General features: G+C 40.5%; 1 protein-coding gene across 1 annotated transcript in view; it reads right to left on the bottom strand.

The window, feature by feature from the left end:
- Positions 1–25206, bottom strand: part of DOCK5 (dedicator of cytokinesis 5) — a 217688-nt gene that overhangs the window by 75879 nt on the left and 116603 nt on the right. Inside the window, exons 11-18 of the mRNA XM_019659565.1 lie at positions 23982–24054; positions 20256–20398; positions 17811–17936; positions 13229–13353; positions 11608–11706; positions 10224–10296; positions 6793–6896; positions 5605–5788 (exon numbers count right to left, since the gene is read on the bottom strand). Coding sequence (XP_019515110.1) covers positions 5605–5788; positions 6793–6896; positions 10224–10296; positions 11608–11706; positions 13229–13353; positions 17811–17936; positions 20256–20398; positions 23982–24054 — 927 coding nt within the window. The remainder of the gene's footprint in view (positions 1–5604; positions 5789–6792; positions 6897–10223; positions 10297–11607; positions 11707–13228; positions 13354–17810; positions 17937–20255; positions 20399–23981; positions 24055–25206) is intronic.

A 25206-nucleotide genomic window follows, 5' to 3' on the forward strand; every position in this document is an offset into this window, starting at 1 on the left:
CTCAATTTTTATTTTAGAATGAAGCTAGAACTGTAAGCTGTCAAATGACATAGCAATAACATAGATGTGAATGACTCTAATGCCTCCAAAAATGAACTAGTGCCATCTGTTGCAAACATGTGTCATGACTTTTCTAACAACCCAATATAATACAATGTATTTGATAAGGGCCTACTTATATTTCAAGACCCATCTCAAACTCTAGTTCCTCTGCGAAGACTTACCCAATCATTCTCTGCTCTCTGCACTGCTTCGTACATATACATGTACATATTCATACACACACATATATACATACACATCCACACATCCACACACACCCACACAAATAATGAAGACACACTAGGTATCTAACTCTTTCGCCTCCCATAGGTTTGAGCCACCTGAGGGCAGGAACCACACGCTGCATCCATTCTTATACCCACCACACTGCTAGGCACCTAGGTGCTCAATACACGTTGGATGGAAGAATGAATGAATGAATGAATGAATGAATGGATGGATGGATGGATGGAAAGAGAACTGGTAGCCCTGAAGAAGCTGGTCATGTGCTCAATACAATTCTTCAACTCATTCATTCCCTCATTAATTCATTCAGTACTTAATAGGCACAATGCTAGGCCCATCCATGAGGTACGGTCCACTCCCATCCCCGCATCTCCTATTTCTGCCACAGGCTGGTTAACGATACTGCTCCATTCCTTACTTCACTTCACTCATTGCTGCCTGAGGAAAAGGATTTAGATACTTCAGTGGGTGAAGAGTCACCCAGCAGCTCTAAGCATCTTCAAAGAACCCATCCATCAGCCCAGAGGTGTCCTCCCTAGAGATATTAGCATGCCACATCATGGCGCATATTTGGAATACATCTGGCATCTGGTGAATCATAAGGTCTTAAGGCTAGAAAAATGCTGACACAGTGTTACGGAAACAGCCCAAGACTTACTGTGTTTCTCAGGTCCATACAGGTTGGGGCAAAGAGCTTTAGTTAATTTTCATTGCTGCACAGTATCTATCCCACTGTGTGAATGTACCATAATTGTTTATCCATTCTACTGTAGATACACATTTCCAGTTTGATCTATCATAAACAATTCTGCTATGAACATTCTCATACATTTTCTGGTATCCATGTGTAGCAGCTGCTTGGAGTATAGAACAAGAGTGGAATTTCTGGGTCATCAGGAATGGTCATCCTCAATCCCATTAGATATTACCCAAAGGTTATCCAAAGTTGTCGCAATTTATATCCCCATCAGAAGTATGTAAGAATTCAGTGTACTCTAAATAACAATCCCCAAATTGAGGGTAGTGGATACCTTTGGGAAAGGATGAGGCACCCTAACATTTTAAAAAGAAAAGACCAAAAAAAAAAAAAACGTACACTTTGGAGTTATATATCTATTTTCATACCCAACACCACACCACTTGTGAGCTTAGGCAAAATATAGAGGGCGCCAACAAAATGTATACACATTTTAAGGCAGGAAAACTGCATTAAAATTGCAATACTCAATATATACCGATAACGAAAGATGAATACAAGTCACATTTGACTTCTGCAATTACAAGAGGTGCTCAAAGTGGTTACCATCAGCGTCCAGACACTTCTGATTACAGCGAACTACTGCTCAAGCAACACTGACCAAAGTGTCCACTTGTATACAATTTTTTGGCACCGCCGGTGTTTTAGCACTTTAACTCAATTTTCTGATAAGTACACTGAGGTTAATAATGGCAATCAATACTGGTGTCTTGGTGTGCTAGGGTGTCGGATGACAGTGAATGACCCAGCACAGTGCCCCACATTTACAGGAACTTGAACTCCTTGTCTTTTTCCTGGAAAAACCAATCTATCCTCACCCTCCATACGGGCCCAGCAACTAACGATCCCATATAAGTTGGTCTGTTCCAGTTTTGAAAAAAATTAATAAAATAAAGAGTTCACAAGATCTGTGTGTAACAAGAGCCAGTGGCTTTTAACCTTTCGAGTCTGAATAGCCCTCCTAAGGCTAAGAAGAAATGCCTCCGGTCACGCCTCTGTGTGAACGGAGAAGGCTGCCCTCTTGAGCAGGAAGTGCCCTCAGAGACTGAAGGCTTATCAATCGTCTTCAGCCTCTACTTTCTTGGAATAAATTACATTGGTTCTTTATCATGTCCATCGAATTAGAATAAAGCAAACACATGAGCGCCCACAGTGATTATCTGTCCCTGGGCATGCCCTCTTTTCCGATGCTCACGACATCCTGCTGTCCTCATCTTTCCCACATCTGTCCCCTCGTCCTACCTCCGTCCATGCTGACATCAGATCACCCCTCCCTGGTTTAGATGAATTTGCCTCCTTAAACCTTCTTTGGGAAGAGGGGATTATTTAAGACTTTTTTTCAGGGGACAGGGGTATGTTGAGTATTTTTGAGATCTAAATAGTAGGAACGAGATGACAACAAAGGAAGGAGTAGAGTTCCATCCGACGGAGCTCTCTGTGATGACAGGGATGTTTCGTATCTGTGGTGCCCACCACGGAAGCGACCAACCGCGTGAAAACTACTGAGCACTGGAAATGAGACTAGTGAAATGAAGGAACTGAACTTGCAACGTCACTTAATTTTACTTAAATTTCACAAGCTACTCATGGCTGGCTAGTGGCTGTCATCAGCAGGACAGCACAGTTTTAGAATATTTAGAAGATGGGTGATATAGATATCAGCAAATCAAGTGTTTAAGCTGAGTACTGCTATCTGTCAATCAGCTTCCTAACTTTCTGACTTGGAGATAATAACCAACACAACAATATGGTTATCTTTCACAGAAATTCCTTTTGCTTTGCATTGGAAGTTAATTTTCAAGCTTTTATTAATTATTTTCTTTGAACTGTAGTCTCTGGGAAGGATAATCTACTAAATGTTCGACAAATGCCATCCCTCTTGATAGTCCCAAAAGTACATTACTGCTTTATATCATCTATTACCATATTTTAAAAAATAACATTTTGACATTTCATAGTTAAAAACTTGGGAAATACCAAAAAGAATAAATAAGAACTATCCAAACTTTTGAAGTTATTCCTTTTCGTCTTTTTCTATGTACATATAATAAAGATGATATAATAACGAGTTAATACTCATATAGTGCTTACAATGGGCTAGACACTGTTGCTTTACTTTCACTTATTTTAACTTACTTCATTCTCTGAAATATATACTATTATTACTCCCATTTTAAAAATGAAGAAACCGAGTCACAGAGAGATCCAGTGACTTGCCCAAGATAAAACAGCTAGTAAGTAACAGAGCTGGGATTTGAACTGGCTCCAACTTGTCCTCATATATTGAAACAAAACTGGGATTATATTCTACATAGTGTTAAAATGTTTGCATGTCTCGGATTATGTTTTGAAATATATTTGGCAGCTGCATATGTTTTTTTTTTTTAAGATTTTTATTGGGGAATTGGGGGGATGGGAACAGTGCTGGGGAATTGGGGGAAGGGGAACAGACAAGCTGCTGTCATTTTGTTCCTCAATCCAGTTGCGGAGGACGTTGCTTCACTGGACCAAGTTGGCACCATCATTGCGCTCCTCCCTGGTGAGGCAGATCACTCACCGGCCTCTGGACGGCCGCTCACTGTGGCCGCCGGCCGCTCACGCTGGCTGCCGGCCACACACGGCACCCATGGCAACCCACTGCCACAGGGACTGCAGCCTACGCCGTCGCCAGCGACTCACGGCAGCCCAGCTCCAGGTTGAGCTGCTGCCCAGCATCTTAGCTGTGGAGGGCAGTGTCATTGGCCCTCACATGTGGGATCCGAACCGGGGCCCTCCGGCATCCCAAGCGAGCTCTTAACCATTGCGCCACTCGGCCGGCCCTGCATATGTTTTATCATTTAATTATGTTATATCATTTAAGCTTTTAGATTGTTTCCATTCCCCTATTAGGAATAATAGTAGAATATCCTTATACATTAACCTTTGTGCACATCTCTCATTGCTGAGTTGAGTTCAAGTTCTAGGGGTCAAATCACTGGGTCAAAGGATCTCAATACATTTTTAACCTTTGATTCACTTTCTAAATCATCTTCCATAAATATTGTACCATTTCCCCTTGTATCGGCAGTTTGTTACATTTACTTTTCCCCTAACAAGGATTGTATCACTGATACAAGTTTGTCACGTCTTCTGTGAAGCTCAGAATATTTTCTGGCTTAAATTTTTCTTTTCGTTTTATTCTTAATTAATAGACTTTACTTTTTGGAGCAGTTTGAGGTTCACAAAATTAAGCAGAAAGTACAGTGAGTTCCCATACAGCCCTTCACTGCTCCTCAGTTTCCTCTGGTAACATCATACATTGGTGTGGTAAATTTGTAACAACCGATACAGTTTATTAACTAAAGTCATAGTTCACGTTAGGGTTCACTCTGTGTAGCACATTCTGTGGGTTTTGACATGTATAATGACATGTATCCATTACAGTATCATACAATACAATTTTTAGTGCTCTAAAAATCCCCTGTGCTCTGCCTATTCATCCCTCCGTCTCCCCTAGAGTCCACTGCAACTACAGATCTTTATGTTGTCTCCAGTGTTGCCTTTTTCTGGCTTAATTTTTGGTGAATGTGCTTTTACTTTCCCATGTGTATCAGCCCTGAGCTTCACTCTACTGAGTCTAGCTATTTGTCCAAGTTGAAATACTAGTCATATTCTCTAGCCAACCATGATTCCTCCAAACAAACAATACCCAGCCCCTTCTAAAGACAACCAATGTCTGATCCCTGAGCATACCTCATATCTACACTGTTTTGTCGATCTTAGTACTTCCCTAAGGCAGTATCCCTGCCAGGTACCTAACCCAAATCTTCTAAGAGACCAGTGGGACATGTCTGCTACATAGCACAGGGGCCACAGAACTTCTAAGGCAAGTCTCCTGAGCAGCTAATTCCTGACTCACTATGTTCAGTAGGACTCCTTACATGATACATAGGTTAAATGAATAAGATGCTGTTATTGGTTATCAAATGCCATGATATACACCAGAAAAGTTAGAACTGATGTCAGAGGTTTCAAGGAGGAACAAAACAAAGTCAATTTGAACTGTTCAGCTGATTTTATGGAAATGCCCTGAGTGCTTGGGGAAAAAAACGGGACAGAGGAGCCTATACGGGGATAGACAGCACTGACAGGAAACCCTCCTTGCTCTTTACCATGCCTGTTTGGGCAGGAGACTGTATTTCTCTGCCAGTGTCCTCCAATTATTACCAACAGCTCTTGTTACATATATTATACAGGGCACATTATTAGACTTGTTTGCTGCCTTGAAGGAAGGAAACATAGAACTTTCTAATTTTACAGCCCCTGTTAATGAATTCACTTATAGGTTTCACAATATTAAAATCCAGCAAAATGCTTTTCACCCTGTTTGAAAAAAGGACAACAAAACCTCAGAAGGAGCTTTGGCTATCTTATCTGGTCAGTACCACCCAGAACATCGTGTGAAGAGCAGGGGGTCCAGCCTCCCATCTCAGAAGATGCAGGGCCCTCAGTCTAGCAAAGAAGCCCAGGAGGACCAAGCAGAAAACTCATTCTGGCGTCACCATGGTCACCACACCTACCGTTCTGGGTGAGCTTTGTGGAACAAATGAGAGTGGCAATCTGAAAGCTATCTTTTGTGCTATCCTTGTTTGGGGTAAAGTTGCCCAGGGTTCTGGATGCTTGGAGCTCTTTTTCTTCCATCTCTAGCTTGGTTCCAGGTAGGGTCAGGTAGTATTTAGCATCTTCCATTTTCTTGTTGTCACCCTGAAAAGGAAGCATGTTAGGAACACCAAATGATGGGCAAAGCCTCTTACATGCAAATAAAAATAGTATCTATCATGAACACAGTGCATTTCCAGCGTGAGAAACAAGGTTTCATCAAATCACACCTAGATCCCTTCCAACTTGGAGACACTGTAATACCTTCCCAGAGCTGGAGCCCGGAAATAATTTCAACATTGAAGGAAAATGGAGTAAGTTGTGAACTAGACTTAGGAATATCCTAGGTCTCTGCTATAAATAAACAAATATTAAAGAATAAGGTTGGATTTCATTTTCTTGACCCTCTAAATGGTCACAATTATGTCATTGGGTTGGCTGGGTTCATTGGGAAAAAAAATCACTTGCGGGAAGAAATAGCTTGCCATGCCTTCTAAAACTATTTGTGAACTAATAGCTAGCTATTAAGGAAAATACAGATCAGGCAGATGCAACTCAAAAAAGCTACCAATTCTTGTGATATTGTTGGGACAAATGAGATCTTCTTTTGTCTACTTTCTACTCTAAAATCTCAGTAGAGGTGATAGTTCTGCAGCAGTTAGAGGAAAGAACGAGGACAAAACTGTCAGGGAAGGAAGCGAGGCCCGATGGCAGAGCAATGGCTCTCGCTGATATGAAAACCACATCCTACCATGCCCACCACACTCTAATCAAGCCCAACAGTGCAACTGTCTGTGTTCCATGCAGGATGGCACGAAGAGGAGAAGGCAAGAGGGAGGCCCTGGACTGTTCGCCATTCTGAAATGCCATTTGCAGGACGGGGAGACTAAATAATAATGCAACGCACTCTTTCCCGAAAGGGATGGGACTCCATGCAGCTGCGGGGGCATAGTCCCCTGTGTTTCTAGACTTGAAGGGGCAAACATACATAGCTCTAGAGAAGTTTTTGATGTTTTTACACATAAATCTGAAAGGAAGCTTAAGAACCAGTTTCAGAGGGAGTACATATTTCCTCAGCCATTTTCTGAGCTGCATTCTGTTAGCACCACCTTATAAACCACCAGATCGTGCCTCCCATCCTGCAGGGTGGTGCCATCCGGGTTCATCAGTTTCACGAAGGCCACCCCAAAGGCTCGCTCCGATTTATCTCTGGCTGAAAAGACAGAAATACGTGTCTGAACAGGGCAGAAAGATATCAGGAAGTGATGGCTATGATGACTGATTTCACATTTTGCTCTGGGGGGTGTTGTTGAATCACGCTATAACCAACACAGTTCAGCAAGCTACAAAAAGTCATATGTACTATGTGTGTCACAGGCTTCTTGAAGGAAATATTTCCCAACTGAAATCTTCTGGTACCTCCACATACGCTCCTCTCCCTACATTGGCAAATGAATGAAACCAGCAACAACCCAATTATTTAAATCAGAAACGTTGAGTTTTGACACTGACTCCGCCCCCGTGTCAACTCCATATACTGAATACCTCTGGAACCTGTGCTTTGCTGCCCATCCCTTCTGTTCCCACCCAAGTACAGGCCACCCTCATCTGTTCCCTGAATTTCTACAAGACCTTCCTCACCAGCCTCTCTGTCTCCAGTCCTTATCCACCCATCACTTTCTCTATACTGCAGCCAGAATGAGATTTCCAAAGTCAAATTTAATCAGGTCAACTACGCTGCTCCAAAACACATTCATGAGGTTTCTACTCTCCTCTTCCTTCCAAGATATTATCTCGGGTGCCAGGAGAAGTGAATACGTGTGCTCTATGGCATTTGGGGAGGAGGGTCCAGCCACTCAAAGAAAGAGAGCACCCCTCCTCCTGGTCTTTAGGTGTGAACTCTGAGCTCCCCGTGTACCCTACCTAGACATCAGTGAAAGGGGTAACTTGTAACCTATTCTCACTACAGGCACCATTCTAAGGTCTGCTGTAACTCATGTGTCCCCAGACTGGCTGAGCAGTACTCCATTGTACGATTATACTACAATTTGTCTATCCATTCTCCTTCAGATGACCCTCTGGGCTATGTCCAATATGAGGGTATTATGAATAAAACTGTTATAAACATACCAAACCACCACCCATAAAACACCCTGTAGTGGCTCCTCCATAACATGGTTCAAAATAACCTTCATCTGTCATGATCTGGCTTCAGCCTGCCTGGAACAAGACTGCAGAGGTATCAACCAGGCTCTATCATTTACTAGCAATGTGAACTTGGCCAAGTAGCTCACCTTCCTGTGCCTCAGTTTCTTTAAGTATAAATGTGGATAAAAGTAGCACATACCTCATCAGATTTCTGTGAATATAAACAAGATCGTGTATACAGAGTTTCACCTAGTGGCTGGTAAAAACTAATAAGGCTTGAAAAATGCTAGCTTCGTATTCTGAAGAACCATATGAAATTACCGATATTTGACTACTTGCTGATGTTTGACTACTGACCTACAAAATGGCAATTTCATGTGGTTCAACCTAATATTATGATTCCTCTCCCTGCTCCCACTTCGGTCCTATTGAGCTCACTTTGGTTTTCAAACACATTTCCCCACTGTCATCTTTCACTGGGCTAACTTCGACTCACCTTCAAATCTCAGCTAAGATGTAGGAAATCTCAGCATCAATTCCCCCAACGGGGTTAGGAGTTGTGCTCCGTGGCCCCCTTACAACTCTGCTGCTGTTGCACAGATGACACTGTTCTGGACTAAATCACATGGTTTCTTGCTCATCTTCCTAACTAGACCATAGAGACTCTTAAGAGCAGTGGCCGTGTCCCATTTTACTGTTATACACCCAGGTCCTGGCCTGCAATCTGGTATGTAGATGGGTCCAATACATTCAGTTTGGAATAAAGAATGGCATTTTTACAAAGTGCTGAATGAGAACAAGACACTTGCAGAAATTTTGTGATCAATCTGAAAACCATGATTTTTCTCCATTCACACTTTTTTACGAGCTGCAATCAAAGACTTGAAGTAGTTCTTTCATGAGGAAAATAGTCATTCTGGGCAACAACAGATTAAATACTTTTCTGGCTGCAGAACTTCTCAGCAATATGGCAACACACATTGTGAATGTCTAAGAGGGAGACAAATATTCGAGGTGTGATCAAACAATACGGTGAATGCTTAAAAAAAATGGGGGGGTCACTGGTTAGCTCAGTTGGTTAGAGCGTGGTGGTGTTGACAACACCAAGGTTGCCGGTTCGATCCCCGCAAGGGCCACTGTGCACTGCGCCCTCCTTAAAAGAGTCAACTATGCCATTGTAGCATAAAAGCAATGTGTAACCAATGACCATGGCTGTTCCTCAATAAAAAAATTCTAAAAAAGTGTATTACAGTAAGAGACACATTGCCATTAATCCCCCTCAAATACTCCCCCCGACTTCAAACATACTTGTCCCATCGTTTTTGCCACTTTCTGAAGCCGTTCTGGAAGTCCTCTTTTGTGAGTATCTTCAGTTGTGCTGTTGTGGCAGCCTTGATATCCTGGCTCATTTAGACTTTTGGGAAGAACCCAAAGTCACATGGTGCCAGATCCAGTGAACAAGGTGGATGAAGGCACATGATAATATTTTTATTGAACAGAAATTGCTGTATACCAGAAGCGATGTGTGACACACAACGTTGTCATGATGGAGGATGATTTATGGCACACTTTAAAACACACCTTCTCTGAATTGTAGCTCACCCCCGACTGACTGCATCGAACAAGTTGAAACTTGTCACACACTGTTACCAAGGTTTGATGCATAGCTTCCCATATTGAAGATCCCAGCCTTTCTGTTGGATGGCACTTGGTAGCCGCATTCACTGTATTTTGTGATCACAACAGAAAGGCTCAGTGTCACACATCGCTTCTGGTACATCAATTTCTGTCAAATAAAAACATTACAGCGTGTCCTCATCCACCTCATTCACCGGATCCGGCACTGTGCAACTTCTGGCTCTTCCCCAAAGTCAAAATGGCCATGAAAGGTAAACGTTTTGAATTAATTCAGGACATCGAAACAGCCATGACAGTGCAACTAAAGACACTCATGAAAGAGAAATTCCAAACTGCTTCAGAAAGTGGCAAGAACGAAAAGGGGGATATTTTGAGGGGAGATTAATGGCAATGTATCTTTTACTGTAATAAATTTTTTTAAATGTAAACATTCAGCATATTTTGTGATCACACATTGTACAGTATTTCCTCTTCCTATTCAACTTTGTCATAGAGCATCTATTAGCATCTTATAGAACTTCAGTATTCACAGAATACACATCTGGAGGAAATTCTGATACAGAATAATAACACAGTTCTTTAAAGCCCATAAAAATTCTTTTTTTTTTCTGATTTCCTTAGCACCGATGAATTCTGAAATAAAGAAGCCAAGTATCTAGTTTCCAAGTGTCTTGTTCTCCAAACCCACAAAAGCACTATCAAACAAGAGTAAATATGTTTTTGATGGAAATGTTGTGTACCTCCAAATACTTACATTCCTGTGATGATCGGTGTCGGAAGGTAAACCTTATGTGGCAGCGAGCAACCTCTTCTATAGCAATGGATACCTGCATAACAAGAAGAAATTAATAGTTTATAGATATGCACAGTATTTTACACTCACAGCTCATTTTACAGAACTAGGCTCATTTTTAACATCTTCTCACAGCACTTACTGCTGTAGAGTGAGATTTGGCAGAAGGTTTCATTCAAAGGAGATTTAGCTGCTTTCAAGCCAAAGAATCTCAGGAGAAGATTATCTTTGTGATTTGTGATAGATTCTGAGAATGGAGATATTACAGGTTTCCAGTATTTTCTCAAGTATGAAAGAGGAAATGCTTAGAAGGAGAAGATCAGTACTTTGAGGTCCATACAGGACTTTTCAGACTGCAGGGTATATATTTGTATGGTAATAATTAGGGTCTATAATAGGAGGAAAAGATACATACTGGGGACAAGGATGCTTTCTGAGGCTTACATAAAGAGGGGGAACAGGGAACGCAGAGGCGTGAGGCAATGAAAAGAGCGAAGAATTTGTGTTAAATAAATCCTGGCATGATTATATAGTGGAATACTATGAGAGTAGCTACAATTACATTTCTGAAGACCTTTTTAACGCTTCAAGATAAGTAGTTTTTAAAAGCACGATATACATTTGTGCAAACAGCATAACTGAAAACGTACGAAGCATATAAAATGGGGGAAAGTAGTTCTGAATTGAGATATCCATGCAAATTTTTATTTTCTGAGTTTTCTATGGAGAGCTCATAAGACTGTGACAATCAGAAAGAGCTGATGGAGACTGGGATTCAGAAACAGTAGGCTGCAATTTAGGCTCTCACACTAAATAGCTATGGGATCTTGGAAGTCACTTAACTTCTTTGAGTCTCAGGAACCTAATCAGAAAGAGCATTCCAACACTGGTTTAGTCACAGGGTTTTTGAAACGCTCACATGAGATGACTGATACGAAAAGCACTTTGGACCTTGTAATATACATATTTAAATCAAAAAGTGGCCCAGAAAACTTGGTTAGAGGCCAAGAAGGAAAAAAAATATTCGGCAACTGCTTGCAGCGTGTGAAAATTTCCACTTGGTTTCAGACCATCTTGACAGCCTATTTACAGCATTACAACCACGAGTATCTCTATTCAAATTTCTACACATTTATGAAAGAGAATGCTATTTAAGAATTCCAAGTTTCTTAAAGATAAATACGCTTATACAGAATTATAATTATCAATTCATTTCTTATTGCACACCATAAGCAACCTGTCTAAAACTTCAGAGTAAAGTAGGAACGATTTGTGGGTAAAAAGAAGAAAGGAATCTAAACAAGGTTTAATATATGAACCGGGGTTGCAAATGGTTCACTCTCACCTTGACCGTCTCATACCAGCAGGGCTGCTTGACTTGGTAATAGACTACTGATTTGTACTCTGAAACACCTTCATATCCAGCACCAGGATGAATGGCTTTCTTTGGATGGAAAGAAAGAATTAGGAGGGGATAATATTATCTAGAACAATAATAAGAGTACTCCAAACACCAAGCAAGAACCCTCTGCCCTCCATCCACATGGCCATCACATTCCCAACACTGCCACCTATAAGCTGATTGTACCTGTGGGGGGAAGAGCAAAGTTAGAAGGCATTTCTACCACTAGATTTGAGGATCTAATTTGAGGATCTAGTGTGGTAGTCGCTAAGGGACGCAGCGCCATCCTAACACTCCTCTTCGCTGCAACTTTTATTCTCTCTCCCCTCCCCAGCTACACATTCTCTTTTCTTCTTCTTTTCCCTGGCAGGGAGCAGAGGCCCGGTGAGGGTGGCCGGGAGCTATGCACATGCTCAGAGGTCCTGTCTACACTCTGCTTTAAGGACAGCATGCTCGCTGAAACTTAGGGCTATGTCTTTTCCTAGCAACGAATCACTTAGTGCGGAGCCAGGCCTCCGTGGGGTTACTTCCCAGCTAGTTAGCAAAGCTGTGAAATGACCCATCAGGAGAAGATGTGTAATTCAACTTACAGGACTCAGGGCTCTATCAATAGCACAAATAAGTTACCCCCATCCCATGGCTCCCAGCATTCTGCTTGTCCCTCCAATACAGAATATGACTTTGACTTAGTCGATGGTTTGGATATGTTTCCTTCAAAGATTTTTCTATCCATAAAAGTGACGGGGAGGTGACAAGGCTGACCCTCGCTGTGCCCTTCCCTGCCAGGGAAGGAGGCATTCAGGGAGCTGAGGGAACCGAGAGCTTGATTTGTGGATTCCAAGGCAGGAAACTATGGGTCACACAGAGGAGCCAGGTGTCAGCTGGGGCAGTGAAAGCCTCCTGCCTATCCTCCTCTCTGAGGTCAGCAGCAAGACTCGAGCCTCGCTTCTCCATATGGACAGAATGCTGTGACAGATGGGGCAACTCTGGACTGAAAGTCAGAATAGCTGAATCCATTCCTAGCTCCACCACTAATGCTCATGTTTCCCAGAGAAAACAATGTAACCTTTTTGTGCTGCAGTTTCCTGATGACTAAAACTATTGGGGATGGGCAGGTGAGCTCTAACCAAGAACCTTCCAGGTTAACAGCTGTCTAACGGGCGTGTCTCCTCTGGCTCTGCTCACCCAGGTCGGGGAAATGTGCTTTTCCATACCTTCTGGGCACACGGGCCACTTTGTTCAAGTCCCGGAGGAACTTAACAGGCTTGAAAGTGGCAAAATAATTTGAACACAATAAAACACCTCTGCATCGGAAGCATACACGTGAAATCATCAGTGGTTTGAGATATTTCTTAGCACAGGAGAAATATGAAAATAAGAGTCTACATGGGTGTATTAGTAAAACTGGCCAATACTAATCACAAATTTAACAGGCTTCATATTTTTTCCTTATAAAAAACCAAATGCACCCGAACGTGGAGAACAATTAACATCAGGCCCAAAGTCCCTTGTTATTCTAGGGAAGTGCGTGCTGGCAGCAGGATTTCTGGGCCACGGTGCATACCTCTAAGGGGTTGCCTTCGTCATCATACACAGACACGGTCACCTCCACGTTCTTTGGCGTCTTCTTTTTCCCTTTGTCAAACTCTCCGTGAATCAGGGTGACATAGATGTCATTCCGGACATCTCCTGCAACATGACAACCCATCCTGTGAGTGGTGCTGAGAGAAGTCACATTTCATTTTCAGGGTGTAATAAGATAAACTAGAAGTAAATATATGAATTGCCAGATCTGACTTTATAGTGAACTGCTATTCATACAGCCGTTTTTCTGCGTATTATTCTCTTCAGCTTACCTCATTCTGCCTTTCCACACACACCAGTGTCTTTGAAGTGTAGTTTCTTAAAAAACGAACTCTCTTCAACAGTAATCCTTTGTTCTATTTATTAATAATTGCTGCCTAATAATAAATGCACAATATATTTTATTAGGTTATAGGGGCAGATTTTTTTTTTCAGTAACGCCTTGGAGAGTGTGATATTTTAACCCATTTGAAAATAATGAAGGCTAATGTTCACTGAGTGCTTACTATGTGCTGTTCAAAGTGTCCTATATGCAATAATTTAATCAATTCAATTCATACAACAACTTGATGAGACAGACACTGTTTCTTAAAGCCTATAGAATACTTACAGTTATTTATTAAATAAACTTATGTTTACTTAAATCAGCTTGTTGTTTTTACTGATACCAGCATCCTTTCTGCTTGTCATACTTTTTGGTTAACCAGTACAAAATTTTAAAAATGAATTAATTAGTAAATGTGCAGTTGAAGAAAACTTTTACATGTTATTGAGATACATAAATGAAACGTGGAGAGCATGAAAGGCATACCAAATTATTGGATGGGAAAACTCAGTATTGTAAAAATGACTCCAAAATCTGAGCGATATTAAACTGCCTCCCGATGTAAAATAAAACCTGATAACACTACAAGAAAATTGGGGTGCATATTTATAACACATCATGTTCATCACTGTCCGACTGGAAAAAAAAATTAAGATATTGTTCACAGTTAGTGAGGGTGAAGAAAAAGAGGCTTATTTATACATTCCAGTTTGACATCTTAATTGACATACTCATTGTCAATGGAGAAGTTGACAGTTTATGTCAAAAGCCTTAACTGATACAGCAAGTATTAAAAATGTAGGCAATGATTATCCATAATGATATTCATTGTGGTATTTGTTATGAAAGTGAAAACTTGGAAACAGCCTCAATGTCCAGCCATTGATGGCTGTTTGAATAAGTGATGGTACAATCAGGTGAGATAATATTCAGTTAAAAAACTGACTGCGCACCTACTCTGTCCCAAGCCCTGTGCTAGGTGTCTGGGAGACAACGGTGAGCCACGCACCAGCCTCACTCTCATCCAGCTTACAGTCTAGTGGGGGAAGAGAAGCATTATCAGCCAACCACATGATGAAATGCATCATTACAAAGGAAGGAACAGGCCAGGCTCTGTGAAAGCATCACCCTAAGTCCCAACCTGGACTGGAGGGTGTGGGAATCTTTCCTTTGACCTGATATTGGAAAGATGAAAGTAAGGAGGTGCGAGAGCAGCATGGCGAAGCCCCAGAGGTAGTAGACACATGTTGGAAGTGTCCACAGTGAGGTGGGATCTGGTGTGAGGATGAGGCTACAGAAACAGACAAGAGACAAGCCTCCCTGAGGCTTGAAGGCCAAGTTAAGAATTTGTATCTTCATCCTAAATATAAACAGAAGTCAACAAAATGTGTTCAGCAGGGAGGAGTAGATGAAATCATAAAAGATCACTCCTGCTATAGTGTGAAGAAGAGGATATGAGGAAAACAAGAGCAGAAACTGGGAAATCAGTTAGGATGTGATACAGCAGTTGTCCAGGGAAGAGATGACAGTAGCTAGAGCTCGGGTAGTGGCAACAGTGATGGAGAGAAGGGGATGGTGTTGAGAGGCCTTTCAAAGGTAAAACTGGCAGGTCTTATCCACAAGTTTTGTATGGGGTGTACACGATAGGGAGGGGTCAAGGGTGACTTTCAGGCTTCTTGCTTGTGCAACTGGATGGATGGGGGTGCCACTCTCTTAGATAAAACACAGGAGAAGAGCTGAGTGTAGATGCACAGGGTTATGAGTTCCAAATGGCGATTCTAAGTAAGAATCACCCAATTAAAGAGAGGAGAAGAGTGATCAGGGGTGAGAACAGTACCTACTAAGTTTTAAGGCAGGAAGTAGTTGGATCTACAGTAATGCAGTTCAGAGGAGTAGTCCTGGGGTGAGAGATATGGATTTAAAGGCAACTAACATACACAGGCCAAGCGAGCAGATGAGATCACCTAGGGAGAGAATATAAGAAGCAAAAGGGGCCTGGTATGAGCTGAATTGTGCCCCCTAAATTCTTATGTTGAAGTCCTAACCCTCAGCACCTCAAAATGTGACTGTATTTGGAGCGAGGCCCTTTAGAGAAGTGATTAAGATAAAAGGAGGCCATACATTGGGCCCTAATCCAATATGACTGGTGTCCTTATAAGAAGAGATTAAGACACAGATAACACACAGACCAAGGGGTGACCACGTGAGGACACAAGGAGAATGTGGCCATCTGCAAGCCAAGGAAAGAGGCCTCAGAAGAAACCAAACCTGCTGACACTTTGATCTTGGATTTCCAGCACCCAGAACTGTGAGGGAATAAACTTCAGTTGTTTAAGCCACCCAGCAATCTTATGGTGGCCCTAGCAGACTAAAGCAGGGCCTAAGGACCAAATATTGAGGAACTCTAACATTTAACGGTGAGGTAGAAGGTGATAAGGTGGCAGAGGAGTCCTAGGAGAGGCCTCAAAGGAATGAAGACAAAGAGATGAGAGTGCTGTCATCTCACACTCATCCGATGATGAGAGGCGAATACTTCAAGAGGGGCGTGATCAACAGTGCCACATGTTGCCGAAAGACCAGAGATGATCACTAGGCTAAAAAATATCCTTTGGACTTAGTGGCACTGCAAACTTTGGTGACTCTGGTGACAGCCATTCTGGAGCAGTGGGAGGGTGACTAGCAGGTATGAAAACAGTATATAATCACATCCAAGAATCTAGCTGTGAAGATGAGGGCAGAAAGGAAGAATGCCTTAGCTAGAGGGGAAAGTGGGGTAGCGGCAGGAGCTTAAGACACATCTAGAGCCTGTTGAAATGACGACGAGAAGGAGCTATGAGGTGAGGGACTTTGGTCTAGATCTACATTTCTCAAACCTGGCCCATCACCTGGGGAGCCCTGGTCTTACAAACTGAATCAGAGTTTCTGGAAAAATCTGAGAATCTGTATTTTAATGTTTCTCAGATGATTCAAGGTTAGCATTTGGGAACCCTCAGTCTAGATGATTTTAAAGTCTATTATAGCCCTTGCAGTCCTATTAATACACAAAATCTTTCCAGCTAGATTTCAAAGATACATTCCCTTATCCAAAGAAATAAACTTCTGTAGGTTATTTTTTTCAGATTTCTGTCTTGCTGTAGCAATAAAACTGCCTTCAGTTATAGGAATATCACGCATACTTATTTTTTAAACAGGAAGACAAAACATTTCCCCAGGATGTTGATGAATATGTATTAGGGTGAAAAGGCTCTGGAAGGCACATGAAGAACTACCTTCTTTCATAAAATTACTTAATTCCCATTTTTATAGCTCTGTTTTGACTCATTCATTCCACAAATATTCTTTTAATACCTACTACATGCAGACAATATGTGCAACAACAAATTATTACTGCTCCTTAATCTCCCAAAGGAAAAAAGATCTTGTATTACTTTAAAAGAACCTGAATTTTTATGTGACAGCTTCATTTTCTAGAATTTTTCTAACATGTCAAAGATTTGTTTATATATTCTGTCTATAGAATATATAATATATTCACATTTTGCTCTTTATTTATAACACATATACTTTTTATAACACAGCCATGTATTACATAAAGTTCCTTGAGGGAATGATTTCCTTCTACTACTATAAAAATTAAGACATTAAATGGGTTAAATCAGTGAATTCAAGGGAACACATATGTAGATCACCAACATGTGGTGGCAAATAAGATGAAACTAAAGTAAGAGACTGCGGAGTGTTTGCATTGTCACCACACGTATGGGGAGAGCAAAGAACACAGTTGGAGCTGAAGCATATGGAACAGAGGGTCCAGCTGGGACTGAACTGAGCAGGCGTCTCACTTGAGTTTCCCAGCAAGGAGCCCATGATGCTGGTGATGTCATCGCGAGAAAAGGTACATGCAAACGGAGCAGATTATTCTCAGGGTGGAGAGCAAGTGCCCTCATTAGCTCTACTTGATGACGGTCTAGGAAGGCATTTCAGAGGGGCTTATGCAGAACATACAGGAAGAGAGGGTGAACAGATAAATTTGGGTTCTATTTAAAAGCGTTGGGCTTGCACACTGGGTAGATTTTTAAGGCACTGCAACCCTGTTTGGATCTCCCAGTCTTGATATCATTGAATGCAGATAACTAAATCTATGGATCTATGCTGTTCCATGTCCTGTTAGAAGTAACTGCTTCATGGAAGGAAGTTCTAGAGGAAGCAGAACAGGTGAATCAAGCAAAGTGTTTACCTGGAAGTATTATTTCCGGAAAGCCCATTTTTCGGGCAATTGCTGTTGATCTATCCACCAAGTGTGAAAAATTCTTCTGAACTTGCGTGAGGTCACCTGGCAATAGCTTCAAGGACACCCAAAGTCCTTTAAAGAAACAAGAGATAAACTCAGTTCTCTGTATGATCTATATAATAAACCCACAAACACCGAGAAAAATATGTGTTGTATTGATATACAAATACCGTATAATAAAGATGAAAATTCTCCCCGAGTTAACTTACAACTTTAATGACAATCCAATCTAAATCACAACAGGACTTCTTCAAGAGTTTGACAGAGGTGTAAACAGATGTGTACTTTGGGGAAAGGTAGAATAAAGATAGCTCCTATCAGACACCAAAATGCGTAAAGCTATAGTAAATTGTGATATTAGTAGTAAAATATATATATATATATATATATAAATCAGTGAAAACAATGAGATTAAGTACTGTACTATATGGCACTTTAACATATAGCAAAAGAGGAATAACAAATCATGAAAAAAGAAACAATTTCATAAATGTGCTGGGATAATCTTGCTACTTAAAACAGGATCGATCTAATTTCTCACCTTATATTTCCATTAAAATAAATTCCTAATGTAAAAAAATAAGTAAATAAAAAAGACAAGGAATGAAAAGAAAAAATAAACGTACAGTTATGAAATCCCTGGGAATGAACCATTTTTCTAAGTAGAGAAACAAATGAAATCACAAAAGCAAAAGGATTACCTATATACAAACTGAAAGTCCTGATCTTTGTATAAAAGCAAAAGGCATACTACAAAATGGTGAAATACTTAAAAGAAATTATAAATTTATACTCATTAGAAGAAAACATTAAGATCCTCACAAACAAACAGGACATGAATAGACAATCCACAAGGAAGTACAGAAGTTTATAAATATTTGGCAAACCAAAAATTGAAAACATGTGTCCTAAATAAGACAGGTTTTATCTTCATTATATAAAGTGCTCATAAAAACTGAGAAGGAAAACTTTAGAAAATTCATAAGTACATATAAAGGCCATACAATTCACCATCGAGTAGTTTTTTAAAATGCAAGACAACTATGGAAGTCTACTTTTCACCTTTCAAACAGGTAAAGGTTTTGAAATATCAGTTTTTGCAAATCTGGGCAAAATTGGGCAAAGTGGTAATTAGTGCCCAGTGGTAGAAATCTATGGAAAGTAATTTGGCGATATATATTTTTCTAGGTTTAAGCTTGTTCCCATCATTTGACCCAGAACGCCTACTTCTGGGAACTTTGGAGGGAGGCGGTTGTAAATATGGGAAAAAAACTGCATGTATACAGTCTTAGCAAAGTTATTTAAGTTTATAATGGTGAAAAATTATAGAACACTAAGTGTTTACATAGGGCATTTCATTTATTATACTTAAATCCAAGCAATGGATTTAATGGATTTAATGGATTTATGAAGCCACAAAGGATATTTGTGAAGAGCATAAAAACATTTAAAAAGTGCTTTGTTTTGTGAAGCAGCAAGAGAATTTTTTTATACATACATATATATGTATGTATGTATGTATGTGTGTGTGTGTATATATATATATTTAGTTTTGTTAAAAAAATTATACATACAGAACAATTTATTGTTTAAGCGTTTTCCACTCTAACAAATTATAATATAAGGACAGAGGTACATACAGAAATATATTTAGTTACTTGTTTTGATTCTTTAATGACTCCTCACATGTCATTCCACTCAGGATAACTGGAAATACATGGAAACTAAATATGCTGAAAATAATGTATTTCCTGATTGCCTCCACTTTGGAAGATAGTTACAGGGTAGTAAAAAAAAAAAAAGTGATCCAATCTTTAAAATTATCCAAAAATCATCACTGTCTTGGTATTTGAATTTAAAATGTTTAACGACTTTCCCTTGTCATTTGAATTTAAAGTGCAGTTTCAATAAGCAGAACTTCTCTTAGTTAAAACTGTGTCTTCAGTGGCGATACTATAACCGTTTTTGATAGCCCATTATTACATGTTATTACAAATTCATTTGCATTACTTTGGTCTTGTTCTTCTCAATTTTAGGAAATGGAGTGTGATAAACATATTCAGAGGACAGACTCAAAATCCTCTGTCTTTGTGCCTTTACGTAGAGTCAAGAATTGCACGGTAGACAAAAGTGGGGAAAGACTCATGGCACAAAAATTTGTTCCGTGGGATTTACAAAGGACAGCCGTGATCCAATTCAGTGTTAGGTAGATTCTAGGTGCTCTTCAGTATTAAATGCCCTCAGCAGGAAGCTGAGCTGGGCAATCCCCAGCAGGGTCTGTTTTATTCCAGAGAAAGACAATGAAGGGGCAGGAGTCCAAGGACCCAGCTCTGCGTGTTACCTCCCCCACCCCATCGAAGTCCCTTCCCAGCTAAGCACATAGCTGTGTACCTTGTCCTTTGTGGTTCACTTCCTTCGCTGCTATCACTTTATTCAAGACTGAAGTGAGTGGCTCATTCTCCCCGATCACATGGGATGTTATCAGAGGGGACATGATTAGCTGCCTCTGCCGGATATAGGTTTCCATGGCAATTCTGGGAAAGTCGGAAACGAGAGGTAAGGAAAAAAGAGGACATGTCTGTAGTAGGCTCAGATAGTGGTGGGTCCTATGGGAATGGTTTGGAAATAGAAACACTAAACAAACCTAACTACAGGACTCTTTTTATCTCTCCTTTATTTTTCCATTGGGTGCCTATCGTAGACACCAAATTCATCTTGCAAATGACTTCGGGCAAAGAAGGAATAATAAAAACAAGAAAAATAACACTGATGGCCGAATGTTAAAACTAAAATCAGAAGCAACACTTGATGCTCTTTATGCGTGGGCGAGGCTGGTGTCATGGAAACAAAGACGGGCTGGGGAAGGGGGAGGAGACATGGCCTCCAGTGCTGGTTCTACTTGGCAGTGAGCTCCGCGAGTCTCCTCTCTGGGCTTTGGTGTCCTCGTCTGTACGGAGATGGGCCTGATCCTATGCCTTGAAGGCCCCGTCTAGCGCCAACACTCAATTTTCAAGAGCAGTATGTATGCAGAGGCTCTTGGAGGGGGTCCTTAGATTCCCATGTGATGACGAACTACATTTCCGGCCGCAGTGGCATAGGCACCAGCCAACAAGCTTCACCTCAACGTTCACATCAGGCTGAGGCTCGGACAGGGTGATCAAAGAACCAAACACAGCCCCCATTCTATTGACAGCTCCAGCGCTGTCCGTAACTACGTATCAGCCTGGTACCCGCACAATGGTCTCCAGTCTTCTCGGCTGTGGTTTTGTTCTCCTGCCCACTAGGCAGGCCAGCTTTCTCTGTAGAGTTCAGATCTGTCTCCTGACAATATGTTACTGAAAAGTGGGCTTGCTTTCATCTGAATTGTTGTTTTCAAATGACTCTCTCTCTTAGATGGACTAGCAGAATACACCTATAAAACTCTTCTCATAACATACACTATACAGCTTTTGAGGTAAGTTCTGAGAGTCTGTGCCATAAATCGTAGGAGTTAAATGCCAGAGGCTGCAAAAAAATCGTTGACGCTTTACAGTGGCTGCTGGCCGCACAGTGAGCGGTAATCAAATTAGGGCTGGGCTCCTCTGAGACTCAAAGCATGCATTATTACACAGTGGGGACCATCTGAGGGCACACTGCCTCTCCATGGCTGCTAGACGAGACTTGGTACAGAAACTCAGCAGGGAGGCACGGAAGCAAAGAAAGAAACCCACCTCAGGTGAAACAAATACATTTGAGATACCTTTCATTTCCAGAATGCTATGCTTGTTTTATATACATTTATAATATTATATATGGAGCACAATAACTGTCACATCTACGAATATCACTCTTATTATATAGATACACGACACATGTATAATAATTATATTTTACGTGTATATATAATATTCATGGATATGAGTTATTTATATTTACAAGTATAATATATTTTTGTATATTACATATTCATTTATTCTATATATTTTATATACCTAATATTTATCCATTAATATTTATATAAGATGTACTAATATACTGAATATATTAATACATTTAATTTAATGTATTGGTATAAAATAATGGTATATTTTAATATTATATTTATTAAATTTAATATATTGTATTTATTTAATATACTTAAATAAATATGCATATATTTATATGGGGAACAGTATTCAAGAATTTGAAAGTTATCTCATAATTCTTATTAGCAGTGAACTACATAAAATATTTACCACACCATGTTCTTGGAGCATCAGTATTTATAGGTGATAGGACAGTAGCTAAATGCATATTTTAAAAGTTATTAATAGCAACCTATGGATGAAGGAGGGAAGTAGTATTATTAGTAATACTTAGCATGAGCTAATTGTACCATTGTATTTAGAAACTGGTCCAAAGGTGCTGGACTTTAAATTGAAAGATAAAGATTTTTATCTTTTAAATAATGTTACATGTAATATGTATTTATTTTAGAAAAAAAAAGAAAACGGGGTTAAACAAAAAGAGGGGCAAAAACACCTATTGTTAACACCAACAGAAATAATCGCATTAATTATGAAGTATATTCTTAGAAATATCTAAATTTGAAGGATTTTAATTCGTTGTAACAATTTATATTCCTATAATACATATTTCCTTATATCTACTAAACACTGTATATCTTATATATTTTTAAAACTTGGTCAAGCCCAAAACTAAACCTCATTGTTTAATTTACACTTTATTGATTCTCAATGAATTTACAGGCCATTTCTTTCAGTGTATATTTTTCCTTCTTATGACTTTATGAACTACTATTAATTCTTTTTATATTAAGAATCCTCATCTGTTTTCATACACATTGCAAAGACTTTCTTAAATTTTTTGTATGTATTAATTAGTTGTTTAAAATTTTTGTGTGGCCAAATCTATCAGTTTTTCTTTTTTGGTCGAATCTTTGGTATCTGACTCAGAAAGGCCTCCCACCTACACTATTACATAAAACTTCTATTTTCCTACAGGATTTTAAGATTTTGGCTCTTACAGGTGTATGTTTAATCATCAGGAGTTTATAATGGTGTAAGCTGTAAGATAAGGCTCTAATGGTTAGAAAATGGTTAGCTCATCTTCTCAAACAATTTTTTGGCATCGTTGATCTTTCTCCACTGATGATTAAAATTATTCTTACAATAATTTTAATATCACATAATCATATTATTTATTAATAAATATATTCACTCAAATATCCTTGGGCTGGTTTCTGGAATCCTCAAATGGTCATATTGATCTACTGTGATAGTCACTTTCTGTTACTGACAAGACTAATCTGTTAGGAGTCAGTTTGGTCAAAGTCCCCGGCCTCACTAGGCCCCACCACCTGTGCATGAGGGAAGTGGAGCATGGCTGCTAGAACCAGTCATCATGTTCACAGAGATACTTCTTCAGAGGTATGAGGATTGGGATTTGCTCACCAGCAGCTCCCCTGGGGCCTACGCAGGCACCAGCTCCTGAGCTCAGCGTGGAGGACTGCTCTGGTAGGGCTCTTCAGGGAATCCCTGCATGTCCTCCTAGGCTGGCTTTCCTGCCACTCGCAGGAACCCGTGGATTAGACAGCCTTCACTCTCACACCTCCTGAACTCTTGCCACTCCAAGTGTGGTCCCCAGACTAGCAGCAACAGCATCACCGGGGAGCTTGTTAGACGCACGCTCCAGACCCACCGGATGATGTCTGGCATTCTAACAAGGTCCCAGGTGATTCACATGCATGTGACAGTTTGAGAAGACCTGTTGCTGTCCTACGTGATTCTTTGTCTTCCGTGATACCTGTTCCATGTGACAAAGTACAGACATCCTTTGGCATTTCCGACACTTCAATGGCACCATTCTCTGTTTCTAGTGAAGACACTGATTTGCCTCTTATATTCCTTTGGTCATTTGTAGAACCAGGAATGTTTAATTTACCCACTTAAATTAGAGCCCAATATAAAGGACTTCGAATAAACTCTTAGTCAGCTCCTTTCTGACACTCTTCCAGCTAGCGAGGCTTTCCTTCTCTAGCTGAGCAAATGGTTCCCAGCCCTTGGGTCCGTGTTGACACACCATTCCAGGCGCTAATCTAGGGATCAAGTCACCCGGGATAAACGCCAAAGTACTTACTGCTGAACAGGGATGAAATGCTGCTTTTCTTCATCATCTACCTTCCCACGTATGATATCAGTAATATCCATCACTAGGAAAAAGGTAAACTTAATTAAAGAAATGAATTGTTTCAGGCCCCAGTGGGTTCCTATGGAGAATTACAGTATCAGCAACACAGAGCACTGGGGGAAGAAACATACCACGCGGGGACATTGCTTTCTTTGCCAAAGAGGTTTCCCAGTGTACCAGCCCGGCAGAAGCACAACTCCTCGGAAGCTGCTGCAGGGCTTGGATGTTCTCAGATAACCCTGCAGACTACCCCCTTTGCAAATTCTACAAGACCGAGTTGCTCAATTCTTGAGAAATCTGAGCCCAGAACACCTTTACTTTTTAGTGAGCCTGCATTCAAAGACACAGAGAAAACATTTTTTTTTTTTTCTTGGCAGGACTGTCAACAGAATGAAAGACCTGGGAGAGAGACTCAAGACGTGAAGTGGTCAGCTGTCTCTTCAATTTCACATTTGCTCACCTGGTTTCCACATAAATGAAAGGAAGCCAGGGTGCAAGGAGCCCAGACTAAAAGATCATATGGGGATTTGCTTCTTTAAACACAAGAAAACCAATTAATAAAGCACTGTGCTAAGCCTATTGCATATGTTATCTTATTTAAACAGATATTATCATTAGCCCTACTTTCAAAGATGAGGAAACTGAGCACAGCAAAGGTAAGTAACTTGCCCTAGGCCAGAAGTTTTAAGGGTGACAGCCAAGGTATGAACCCCAAAGTGATAACAGGGCCAAATCATGTCACCTGACTATGCTCTGCTGTCTACAGAACCAGTAAGTGGGCCGCTCTCCAGCTGCTGAAACTAGGCAGGGCCCCCGGAAAGAGGCGGCCCCTTGGTTAACCAATTACAGTGTGGCCATAAAACACACACTAACCGTCCACTCCCCTGATAACCTGTTTGGAGATAAAGAGAAATACTAACATACAAAACAAGTCTCCTGAAAAACTAAGGCTAAGGAAGGACATGCCTTCTCAAAATAACCCCAACGACATAGCATGTCAGGCTTGAGAAATAATAGTGTTGGTGAAAGGAGGCTGTAGAAAGCAGGGCATGGCATCAACTTGTTGTCAGCCCTGAACAGAACCCTGCAAAAACTGTACAAACAAACCAACCCTGCAAAACTTCTACTTGACTCTTCCCCTCCCCCACCAAATAGGCAGCTCATTTGTCAATGC

This window comes from Hipposideros armiger, unplaced genomic scaffold, assembly GCF_001890085.2.
Source record: "Hipposideros armiger isolate ML-2016 unplaced genomic scaffold, ASM189008v1 scaffold_301, whole genome shotgun sequence".
Lineage (NCBI taxonomy): Eukaryota > Metazoa > Chordata > Mammalia > Chiroptera > Hipposideridae > Hipposideros > Hipposideros armiger.